At 51.4% G+C, this 12,051-nt stretch overlaps 2 protein-coding genes across 2 annotated transcripts; one reads left to right on the top strand and one right to left on the bottom strand.

Moving 5' to 3' along the window:
- Window positions 1–1,581: 1,581 nt before the first annotated feature.
- CFL1 (cofilin 1) lies at window positions 1,582–5,588 on the top strand. The gene is made up of 4 exons (XM_080687423.1): window positions 1,582–1,900; window positions 3,750–4,057; window positions 4,318–4,394; window positions 4,561–5,588. The coding sequence occupies exons 1-4, from the start codon at window positions 1,658–1,660 to the stop codon at window positions 4,671–4,673; spliced, it is 741 nt and encodes a 246-aa protein (XP_080543549.1). The 5' UTR covers window positions 1,582–1,657; the 3' UTR covers window positions 4,674–5,588.
- Window positions 5,589–8,506: 2,918 nt separating this feature from the next.
- On the bottom strand, window positions 8,507–9,649 carry SNX32 (sorting nexin 32). The gene is given in 4 exon segments (XM_080640739.1): window positions 8,507–8,726; window positions 8,880–8,898; window positions 8,902–9,057; window positions 9,132–9,649. Coding segments are annotated over 4 exon segments (627 nt in total). The 5' UTR covers window positions 9,504–9,649; the 3' UTR covers window positions 8,507–8,646.
- Window positions 9,650–12,051: the final 2,402 nt, after the last annotated feature.

The raw sequence follows: 12,051 nt of genomic DNA on the forward strand, positions 1-12,051 counted from the left end.
AAGGACCCTCTGAGGAAATGGTGATTCCGAGCTGGGGTAGAGGAAACGACACAGGGCAATGGGGGAGGGGTGCAAAGTCGAGGACGTGCAAGGAAGGCCAAAGGACGGTGGGAGGGGGACAGAGGGCAAGTAGAAGGGGAACAAGTAAGAGGTGCTGGGCATCCTGGCAGGTGAGGGGGTGGTGGCCGGGATCAGCAGGTGGTTAGATTTGTAGGAGCAGGTAAGAAGCAAGACATGGGTGGAAGGGAACTTTGACGTTTTAGCGACTCATTGGACCCTCAGTGAGGTTTAAGGTGGAATCTATACAAAGAGGTCCCACGTTGAGAGAGAATACGTTCTTGTTTTAAGTGTTTAGCAAATTCACGAGGAGTTGGAGCACCAGGGTCTCTGCCAGGGAGTTGCAGCAGCCCCAGCAGTAGTACCGGAAGTCACGAGGTGCTGGCTCGGGTCGGCCGCCCCTTCAGACTCCGCCCAGCCGCGACCCTACTCCTCCAGCCTGCTCAGAATTCCCGCCTCCCTCCCGACGCTGCCTTATAAGGAGCCTCCAGCCAGCTTTAGGGTTGGTCCCGCCCCCTCTAGTCTCTTGTCCTAATAAGGACATCTAGGGCATCCCGCGGCTAGGGGCGGGCTGTAGCGTCTCCAGGGTAACTGCGATATCGCCCTTCCCCTCCCCGTTGCTCTTGGAAACTCCAAAGCTTAAAAAAGGTGGAGCCAGCTTCTTCAGGCTGGGTCGCTAGCAAGAGTCTGGGGTCGAGCAGTGGCCTTCACCTGTGGCTCCCCGTAGCTCGGGTAGTGGGCGGTGCGGCTCAAAGTCCCTGACTACAACCCCCGGCATGCTCTGCAAGGTACCCCACTCCGGGCACTGATCCCCAGATAATGAAAACCGGGCCTCCACTTGTGAGTTCAGTAGTCCTAGTTCGCCTGTTTGCGACCGTTTTCTCTGCCTGCACACTGAGGCCAGGGACATTGTTCGAGGCCATCAAAATCTTCCGGAGCCCTCCGCCCCAGTTTCTTTTTTGTGAAGCTTATGTTCCTGCAGAGCTTGTCTCAATTTTTGTAGGTTTAATCATACTCCTGGTTATCAACTCGAGAACAAGATTTAATATCTATTTCCTCTTTTGGCTGTCTAGCAAAAGGCACATAATCCTTGAATTGAATGCACAAACCCCTGCCCTTCTCTCTTTATTGCCTCGTGAATTTGCCAAACATTTAAAACAAGAACAAAGCTATTTATGAAATTTTCCTTGTAGCTTTTCCCTTATTTTCCCCTCTTATTTTGTTTAAGTTGCATATGGTGTCTTCTCAGGAGACAAGACTGTCTTTGCACCACACGGAATGTTTATTAGATTGAAGGCGCCTTATACTTGCGATACTCCTTGCTCAAGGAATGGATTCCAGGCCAATGAATAGTTGCTTTAATTCAGAAAAGAAAATGCTAACTCACTCAAAGTTTTCAGACCAAGGGACCCTAAAAGTGCCAACATAGTTCTTAAGAAAAACCGTTTCGCAAAAGCCGGGAAGTCTGGGCTCTTTTTCGGGTCTATTAAGGAGCGCCGATGCCTTTCTCCGTTCATAGTGTTTCCTGGTAAACTCGACCAATAGGCGCGCGCTCCGTGCCATAGCCCCGCCTCCGTCGAACTACATTTCCCAGTATGCAATGTGGTCGGCTGACGAAAACGACTGCTACCCAGCGAGCCAGAGGACGGTGCAGGACCCTCGGACTTCATTACCCGTCGGCCCGCAGTGGGAGCGCCGGAAGCCAGCCCCGCCCCTCATTGTGCGGTTCATACTAAACGGAAGGGGCCGGGAGAGGCCGCGTTCAGTCGGATCCCGGCAGCAGCTGCAGCGGCTCTCGTCTTTCCAGGCTCTTCTGCTATCTCCTTTAGCTTCCGGAAACATGGTGAGCGCTAGGCTACGGTGCCTGAGGGGAGGCGGCTGCGAATCGGTCGTCTGCGCGCGCGGGAGGTAACGGGGGGGGGGCGACATCGGCACCCCCTCCCCCAACTCCCCAAGCGGGATGAGGGTCTCGCTGAGGGGCGGGCGGCGTTGGGATGCGCGTGCGCGTCCGTGGGCGCAGGGGAGGGCCGGCTTCAACGTCGCTCGCGCGCCCCCTGGGCTCCCTTCCCCTCCCCCACCCCGCTGGTGCGCCCGCGCGGACACCGGCCGTGGGGGAGGGGTCCGGGGTGCGCGCGTGCCCGCCCCTCGTGGAGCAGCTTGTGTCGCGCGCCGCGGCGGGGCCGAAGTGAGTCGGTTCACGGGAACGCGCGCTCGACGGGAGCACGCGGTATCCAAACTCGACCCGGGGGCGGCAAAGGAAAAGCGCGCGAGCGGTCTTGGCGCGCGCGCCCCACCCAAGGGCTGTTCCTGCCTCCGCGTCACCCTCCCGTGGCAGGCGGGTCTGTCCGAGAGCAGGTGGTAGGGATGCCTGCGCCCAGGAGGGACTGGGGCAGCGGGGTCCGGCCGCGGGCGCCTGGGATTAGGGGATTGCTGGCCCGTGCTTCACTAAGCATACACCACAGAGGCCACGGCCCTGCTTCAGAGCGAGCGAGCCCATAAAGCGAGCTGGGTTCTCCGCCGTATCCTCCCTGCAAAGGCTGGAACGGCGCTGTCGGTTGGCGCGTGCGCACACGTTCAGGTCTGGCCGCTCGGCCCAGAACCCTGGACGAGCGGGGCCGTCGGCTTTCCCGGATGGGCCCTGAGGGTGGAGCCTAGTTTAGGGAAGTGACCCAGGCGGGCACCGCCCGGAAACCTCCCCGCCCTCTGTGTTCGGCCCCAAGGCTGCGAGAACCGAACTCTTGTAACTTGCCTAGGTGGCTGATATGCCGGTCGGTAAAGGCGAGTCTTTGGGGTTGAGACCCTGTAAGTGCTGCTGCCTTTGGGTAGGGGTTTCTCTCGAAGGAGGCCGAGCCTAGCTGATGTCTTTTCTCCGCCTACTCCGGAAGCGGCTGAGTCACGTGGTCCACTTCCTCTGCAGTTCCGGGAGGGGGGCGAGGCCGATTTCGCTGTGGATAGCCCTTTCCGGGTGTCCCCCAACACGACCCATCATAGAAGTTTGGAGGGCTTTGAAGTACCGTGGGCACTTAGCTTGGCCTGTTTACTTTGGTCAACGACCTTTGAGCCTGTATTTCTTTCCAGAGGACAGGGAATTGTCGGTAGGGCCGTAATTGGGGGTTGTAATTTTTGCTTTGGTTGAGGAAGACACCAGCAGAGAAGAGGATAATTTGGGTAATAACTGTATTGAGCAGTTCTGATGAACTTTGCAGAAAGGTTGAGCACATTGGGTGTCCCATCTAGCATTGTGGAGTGTCTGTTCCCTCCGTCTAGCTGAATCAGCACTTTTATCCAAAAGCTGAGATTGAGTACTGTGAGTAGGAAACGAGTCAGTAACTGTGGAGTCTTAATTCTGTGTTAATGTCTCAGCCAGGGCTCTGCTTCCCACAGGTCTTTAATGGTTAGCCTGTAAGGTGTCAGGGGGGAGGAGTGATGCTGAATTAGGTGATCAGAAGTCTCTTCCATGGCTGCTATTCTGGGGTTGTGTCCCATCTGGTTCTTTGATAGTGGCTTGGGTGGGAAAATAGGGTCACTTATTTTGGGAAGGGATTAATGACTTCTTGGTGCTGAGGACTATCCTATTTTGGCATCCAGACGGAACTCCTAAGAAAGCAAAGGAGGGACTTCAGGGGGAGTCCCAGAAATATTCCTTATGAGATGTGTGTGGCTTGTCTCCCCCCCTCCCCCACACCCCCCAGGCCTCTGGTGTGGCTGTCTCTGATGGAGTCATCAAAGTGTTCAATGACATGAAGGTACGTAAGTCCTCGACACCAGAGGAGGTGAAGAAGCGCAAGAAGGCGGTGCTCTTCTGCCTGAGTGAAGACAAGAAGAACATCATTCTGGAAGAGGGCAAGGAGATCCTGGTAGGTGATGTGGGCCAGACAGTAGACGACCCCTACGCCACCTTCGTCAAGATGCTGCCGGACAAAGACTGCCGCTACGCCCTGTATGATGCAACCTATGAGACCAAGGAGAGCAAGAAGGAGGACCTGGTGTTTATCTTCTGGTGAGCTCCTCAGTGAGGCACTTCTTTGTGTCACCTGTCCTAGCTCTGCCCTACCCTTCTTTCTCAGGATTGGAAATCCGTGGCTCCTGATTCACCAGAGGCGTGTGTTTTTCGGGAGGGAGAACACTTGTCGATGAGGAACTTGATAAAAGCTTGAATGCTGGGGGCTAGCCCAAGTGTTTTCTGGAAGTCACCTATAGCTTGAGGACACTTCCTAGACTCAGAGGGGGCTTTGCTGCAAATTTTCTATTTCCCTCCAGGGCCCCTGAGTCTGCGCCTCTTAAGAGCAAAATGATCTATGCCAGCTCCAAGGATGCCATCAAGAAGAAGCTTACGGGTAAGCCACATGTGCTTCTGCTCATCTTGGCTGCAGGGTGGGGTGACTGGCATGGCAGAGGTGGTTCTGGCCCCTCTTTGCTGCCTGTTTGGAAGGTAACCTTGTCCCTTCCATCTGTTCTGATTGGCTCCTTCCTGGCCCTAACACTCTCCCTTCTTCCCCACAGGGATCAAGCACGAATTACAAGCAAACTGCTACGAGGAGGTCAAGGACCGCTGCACTCTGGCAGAGAAGCTGGGGGGCAGTGCTGTCATCTCCCTGGAGGGCAAGCCTTTGTGAGCCCCCTCCAGCCCCCTGCCTGGAGCATCTGGCAGCCCCAGACCTGCCTTGGGGGGTTGCAGGCTGCCCCCTTCTGCCAGACCGGAGGGGCTGGAGGGATCCCAGCAGGGGGAGGGCAATCCCTTCACCCAGTTGCCAAACAGCCCCCCACCCCCTGGACCTTCCTTCTCCCTCCACCCCTGACGGTTCTGGCCTTCCCAAACAGCTTTTGATCTTCTGATTCCTCTTGGGTTGAAACAGACCAAGTCCTCCCTACCCCAGGCACCCCAGTTTTGGAGAGGGCCTGTATTTTTTTTAACGACACCCCTACTTGCAACCTGTTTTCCTCCCCCCCTTTCCCATGCTGCCAACTTCTAACCGCAATAGTGACTCTGTGCTTGTCTGTTTAGTTCTGTGTATAAATGGAATGTTGTGAAGATAACCCTTCCCCATGCTGCCTGGTTCCCCTCCCCTTTTCCACCTGGTCTCAGCCACTCATGGAAGCAGGACCAGTAAGGGACCCTTAATTAAAAAAAAAAGGAAGAAAAACAACAATAAAAAGCCTCACTTAATTAAAGGTTGTTTGTTTCCAGATTGGGGCCCAGGGGATCTCGTGGGGGCCATAGGCTAGGAGAATGAGCAGAATCTTCTCTTTATACCTCTGCCCTGGCAGGTTTGGCTCAGTGGATAGAACATCAGCCCTCGGACTGAAGGGTTCAGGGTTTGATTCTGGACAAGGGCAAGTACCTTGTTGCAGGCTTGGTTCCTGGCCCTGGTTGGGGTGCATGTGGGAAGCAACCAATCTATGTGTCTCTTGTATCGATGTTTCTCTGTGCCTCTTCTTTCTTCCACTCTGTGTAGACATCAATGGGAAACATCCTCGGATGAGGATTAACAAAAATTTTAAAAAAATAAACCTTATCTCCAACCAGCCCCACACCCTCATCTGGCCGCCATAACTGGCCAAGTCTCCCTTCTGACAATTGCCACTCATGCTACAGGTGGTGTCACAGCTGGTACCAGACTGGCTATTTAGGAGGTACCTAAGCCAGGATATATCTGCAGGGGGCCCTCCAGCAGAAGGGGCTTTATGCCTGAACTGCTTTCTTCCGTAGCCTTGACCCTGGTGGGTGACAGGACAGTGAGGCCCCTTCTCCGATTCCATGCTCAGTCCTTCCCAGATGTGGGCTGTGAGATGGCAAGTCACAGGTTACCCCTTGAGCTACTTTCTCCGCCTTCTGGATTATTTTTGCTGTTTTCTCTACCTTCCCTGGATGGCTGACTTATGAGGGCTGGGTCCAGTGGCTGCTATGAGTCAGAAGCCAGGTTGAGCCTTTGGCCTGCTGTATATGTGGCTGGAGTCCAGGGTGGGGCTAACCAGGTGGAGCCCAGAACTTCAGACCCAGGTGTCTTGGGCTCTGCCTCCCTGTGTTTAATCAAGGGGGTGTTGGCTAGAGATTGAGTCCTTTTGCCAGCAGTGCTTGGGCTCTCCAGCCTGTACTTTAGGCTTTAACCTGCCCAGCAGGTAAAGGTATCCGAGAAGTCCTAAGAGTGGTAATGTGGGATCTATACCCCCCTCCATTCCCATCTAAAAGCCTAGAGTTGGACCTGATTCCTTGGAACTTGCCAGTATCCGTGGGAGGCAGGAAGGGGTTAGTTCCATTTTACTACTTAGAAAATGGGTGTGGAGGATTTGTCATATGTGGTCCATTCCTTGACTGACCCTGGATTCTAAGTACTGGGTCTTGCACCTTCCCATGGAATCTGTCGGTGCTCTGGAAAATGGCTGAGGATGCTTGCTGTGGGGTGCTCCCTGTGTCCCCCAGGATCTGGTCTCCATAGTGCCCTGGTAGAGGGTGTGCTTGGTGGGCCCTGAAACTGGGAAGTAAGGGTGAAGCAGGCCTCTGTTACAAAACCAGGCTCTATGAGCAGGCTGCTCTGCTTGCCTGTGGACAAGTATGGTACCCATGCTCCCCTATTCTTGGCAGGGCCTAGCACCTGGCATGGGTGGGGCTTGGGCTTGCCTGCCCTGGGAGGTTATGGGCATGGTCAGTGGCTGCTGTGGGTGGGGAAGGAGGCATCTTGCTGGGATGGGAGGTCTGGGATTTTGGGGGCTAACCAAAAATCTGGCTGCTCTAAGGCTTCCCTTTGAGGGTGACAAGGGTGTTCCAGAGAACAGTGTGATATCCTGCAGAGGAGCAAGGTTCTGGATGTCCCTGGCCTGTGCCACCATGCTCCCTGAGACGGTATTGCTCTTCATGTACCTCAGATAACTACCCCTCTCCCCCCCTCATCCTTGTCCTCAACAGTAACAGTTGCCATTGATTGAGGGCTTTGTTAAGGGCAGGGTCCTGGCCCAAGATTGGAAAACATGGCCCTGAACCTCAGCTGGGACTGCTCAAGGCTGCTCTCAGACACTTGGAAAAGAACCCAGGGGGTTGGGGGCTGAGGTAGCAAGAAGGCTCAGTGAGGCTGGAGGGCCCCCCTTGGCATGCTTGAGCTCCAGCTCCGCCAACTTGTGGCAAGAGGAGACAGGGACTCCGTGAGTCTGGAAAGGGGCGGGGAGAGGAATGGGGTGGCTTTCCGTCCCCATCCCTGGTTCCTGGTGCATGCCTTGGCATTCTCATAATGGCCAGGACCCCCAGCCACTGGTACAGCAGGTCCTGGGGCCAGCAGGCACACAGGATCACTTGCTCACTGATGACCTCTCCTTGGCTGCTTTAGTCCCACTGGCCTCTAGCCCTGATGTCTGCTCTGGGGCCATCTCACCTTGGCTGCCTGTGAGTCCCCCATGTGTCTCCCCATGTCTGACAACTTTAGGTTCTTGTCTGAGGCCTCTTGGCCCTCCATCTTGTGAATCAGGAAGGTGGTTGAGGAGGGAGCTTGCTGAGGGTTGGGGGCTACTACTCATATAAATACCCATCACTTGGTAACTATTAGGTGAAACCCTGATGTTCAGGGGAGCAGGCCAGGGACGGCTTCACACACAAGGTGGGATCTGATCTGGATCTTGGGGGTTGAGTAGGAATGAGACGACAGCCAAAGGTTTTGCTGGTGTGCAAACCTGGTATGTGCTTGGGTAGCCAGAAGCTCAGTGGGAAGCCTCATGGCAGTGGCCAGTTTGCTTTATGTCTTGGGCAGTTTCTGGAAGGGACAGGGTCACTGAAGGGTCTTGAGCTGGGAAGAGATGTGGTCCAACACATTTTAGAAAGACTGGCACACTCCAGTGACTCTCGGAGAAGAGTTCAGAAAGAGTAGATCTGGAGCAGGATGTTGGCAGCACAGTGCAGGCTGCCAGAGGCACAGGCACATCCATGTAAATGCCTCGCCAGGCCTGGTTTTCATCATCCTCCATCACCACACACACACTTGAGGCTGGATCCCTGTCTCCACTCACCTCTTTATTAAACTAGTCAGGAGGATAAGTCAAGAAGTCATGAGGATTCCAAAATTATCCTGGAGCTTTACCCATTCCCAGGATTCTTCCCTGCAAGGGGTCTTTGTGTGGCCTTTCAATGCAGAAGGCAGTACTCACTCTTAGTCTTTCAAAGAACTCTGCCAATTTGAGGCAGCTCCTAAGAGGCAGTGGGGAGGAGTTAGGGCAGGGGCCTTATGTGGATGCTTAAAGCTTCCCTGTCCTTACCCCACCCTTGGGGAAATCTCCCTCTCCCGTTTCCCAAATCCCAGGAAGCACTTCTGCAACTCCCACCTAGAGCAGATACATAGTAGGCTTCCACAGAGGAACCTATAGAGAAAGGGCAGCAGGGGGGTGAGAGGGAATCCTCACGTTTGTTTATTTAAATAGGTTTTTATTGATTTCAGAGGAAGGGATAGAAACATCAATGATGAGAATCATTAACCGGCTTCCTCTTGCATGCCCCCTACTTGGGGTCAATCCCACAACCAGGACATGTGCCCTGACGGGGAATTGAACTGTGACCTCCTGGTTCATAGGTCAACACTCAACCACTGAGCCATGCCTGCTGGGCATTTGTCACCTTTTTAGCTGGTTGACTTCCCGTGTTCCCAGACAACTTAGTGAAGCCGAGACAGGGATAGAATTGTCTGCCAGGCCTCCATCAGAACCCATTGGTCTGCAGGTCAAGCCTCACCTCTGGTGTTTGTGGCCATGACAGACACAGGGCATTCCCGCTCTCTTCTCTCCTGGGGAACGAAACCACCAGGGAGAGGGGGCAGGGAATCCAGGGCCCCTTGGGCCCTGTGTACACTTGTGGGGGTGCATGACTCAGTCTTCTCGCAGGCAGGCATCCCGGATGTGGGTGTGGTACTCCAGCAGGAAGGTCCTCTTGGCCAAAGAAGTGATCCACCTGAGGGAGTAAGATAAAACCCACTGTGACCAAGAGCATGGCACCACACAGACAACCAGGGGTGGCACAGTCTTCCTCTAGGCCAGGCCCCACAGTGGCTTTCCTCCCACAGCCACCCTTAGCCTCAGTCTTTCCTGTGGATCTAAGGCCCTGGGGTGAATCCAGAAACAGCCCCACAGGTCACCCTGAGCCCTGACATGCCAGTGATGAGGGCTTCATCTGCAGACTTCACAATATTCCTCAGAAAACCCCCAAGGATCTCTGTTCTTTCCTCCGATACTCGGCTGAGGTACACATGGGGAGGGTATGACGTTGGGGTGGGTATTTGCACCTCCCACCCCAGGCACATGCCACTCGCAGAGCTGATGAGAGGCTTGAGCCTTCCTAGAGCCCTGTCTCCCACCCCTAGGGGTGACCCCTGTGCTCTAGCCCAGCTCACATCCTGGCTGTATTCCAAAAAGTCAAAGAAGTGGTTTTGCTGCAGCGTGGGGTGGGTCTCCAAGCACTGCAGAAACACTTCCATGCATCACAACTGTCTCACAGACTTTGGCACACACTGGGGACCACTATTCTGACTTCTGTCACCATAGATCTTGAACTTCATAAACATGCAATTGTACGGTATATACTTTTTTGTGGTCATGTTCTTTGTGAGACACACAAACGTTGAGTGCAGTGGTTCTTTTTCATTGCTATGTAGTATTCCAGTATATGAATATTTCATAGTTCATGTATCCATTCTACATTTGCTCAAGTTTGTGGTTATTATGAATAAAGCTACCATGAACATTCTTGTATGTCTTTTGAGGGACCTAAGTACTAATTTCTTTGGGTATGAGAATTGCTTGGCCATAAGGAAGCCATGTGTAAAATGCTTTCATAGATAATGCCAAAGAATTTTCCAACATAACTGTACTAATTTATACTTCTGCCAGCATTGTATGGAAGTTCCAGTTGCACCACATCCTTGCCAATACGTAGAGAACTGTTAGTCCTTTTTATTTTAGCCATACTGGGGTGGTAAGATTAATAGCACACTATTATCCCTGGGGAGGAATGACCTTGAACTTGTAATCCCTGGGGATGAATGACCTTGAACACCACTTTATGTACCCATTGGCCATTTGGATATCTTCTTTTGGTAAAGTGCCTATTCGAATCTTTTGTTCCTCCCCTAGCCTTTTTAAAATGCTATTCTTATTGATTTGTAGGAACTCTTTATACACACTAAAGACAAGCCCTTTGTCAGTTATATGTGTTGCCATTATTTCCTACTCAATGGGTTGCCTTTTTACTCTTTTAATGACTTAAAATTTACAGGCTCAATATATCAGATTTTTCTTTTATGATTAAGGATTTTTGTGTACTCTTGAAGAAACTTTTGCCTACTCCAAGGTCATGAAGATATTCTATCTATTTTTTCTTCTAGAAATTAATAGTTTTAGCTTTTATATTTAGGCCTATGATTCGTTTTCAATTCATTTTCTTTTTTTTATATATATATTTTATTGATATTTTACAGAGAGGAAGGGAGAGTTAGAAACATCGATGAGAGAGAAACATCGATCAGCTGCCTCCTGCACACCTCCTACTGGGGATGTGCCCGCAACCAAGGTACATGCCCTTGACCGGAATCGAACCTGGGACCTTTCAGTCCACAGGCCGACGCTCCATCCACTGAGCCAAACCGGTCAGGGCTCAATTCATTTTCTATGTAATTTAGGTTATGATTCGTTTTTGCCATATAAACAACCAGTTATTTTAGCACTTTTTTATAAAAGACTGTGTTGCCCTCGCCAGTGTGGCTAGGTTGGTTGGAGCGGTTTCCCGTACACCGAAAGGTCAGGGCACATACCCAGGTTGCAGCTTCCATACTCGGTTGGGATCCATTTGGGAGGCAACCGATCAATGTTTCTCTCTCTCCCCCTTCTCCCTTTCTTGACTTTTTATTTTTTTATATATTTTATTGATTTTAGAGAGGGAGAGGGAGAGAGAGATAGAAACATCATTGATGAGAGAGAATCACCGATCGACTGCCTCTTGCACGCCCCCCACTGGGGATCAAGCCTGCAACCCAGGCATGTGCCCTTGGCCGGAATTGAACGTGGGACCTTTCAGTCCGCAGGCTGACGCTCTATCCACTGAGCCAAACTAGCTAGGGCCCTTTCTTGACTTTTTAAATCATTATTTTTCTCCCTCTCTTGAGAAATCATTTGGATTTTCCTGTTATTCTGTGTATGTGCTGAATTTCACTGATTGATATTCAGATGGTAAACAACCTGCATTCCTGGAAGAACACTTTAAAAAATGTATATATATATACACACATATGTGTATATATATATATATATATATATATATATATATATGTGTGTGTGTGTGTGTGTGTATATATATATATGTGTGTGTGTGTGTGTATGTGTATATATATATATATATATATATTGATTTCAGAGAGGAAGAGAGAGAGAGAAATATCAATGATGAGAGAGAATCATTGATCAGCTGCTTCCTGCTCATCCCCCACCGGGGACTGAGCCCACAACCGGGGCATGTGTTCTGACCAGGAATCAAACTGTAACCTGTTTATTGGGTCAACGCTCAACCACTGAGCCACACTAGCCAGGCAGAACACCTTTGTTATAAAGTATTATTTTGAAAATATTTTGCTTATTCAACTTGATAATATTTTGTTTGTGATTTTTGCATTTATGTTCACAGAGATATTAACCTGCATTTTTCATTTCTTGTAATGTTTGTGACAAGTTTTTTGGTAAGATATACGTAACATACAATTTACCATTTTAATCTTTTTTTGTTTTGTTTTGCTAATCCTCACCTGAAGATATATATTTTTTTAGAATATATTTTTATTGATTTCAGAGAAGAAGGGAGAGGGAGAGAGAGAGAGAAAGAAACATCCATGATCAGAGAGAATCATGGATCGGCTGCCTCCTGCATGCCCCCTACTGGGGATCGAGCCCACAACCCGGGCATGTGCCCTGACCCGGAATTGAACCCGTGACCTCCTGGTTCCTAGGTCGATGCTCAACCACTGAGCCACGCCGGCA

This window comes from Plecotus auritus (assembly GCF_963455305.1).
Source record: "Plecotus auritus genome assembly, chromosome: 9".
Classification (NCBI taxonomy): domain Eukaryota; kingdom Metazoa; phylum Chordata; class Mammalia; order Chiroptera; family Vespertilionidae; genus Plecotus; species Plecotus auritus.

What these genes read in the sequence shown, in the direction of transcription:
- CFL1 (XM_080687423.1), top strand. Translation starts at nt 1,658, where the DNA reads ATGTGGTCGGCTGACGAAAACGACTGCTACCCAGCGAGCCAGAGGACG. An exon ending in GACCTGGTGTTTATCTTCTG is followed by an intron (nt 4,058 to 4,317) that starts GTGAGCTCCTCA and finishes ATTTCCCTCCAG; the next exon opens with GGCCCCTGAGTCTGCGCCTC. An exon ending in CATCAAGAAGAAGCTTACGG is followed by an intron (nt 4,395 to 4,560) that starts GTAAGCCACATG and finishes TCTTCCCCACAG; the next exon opens with GGATCAAGCACGAATTACAA.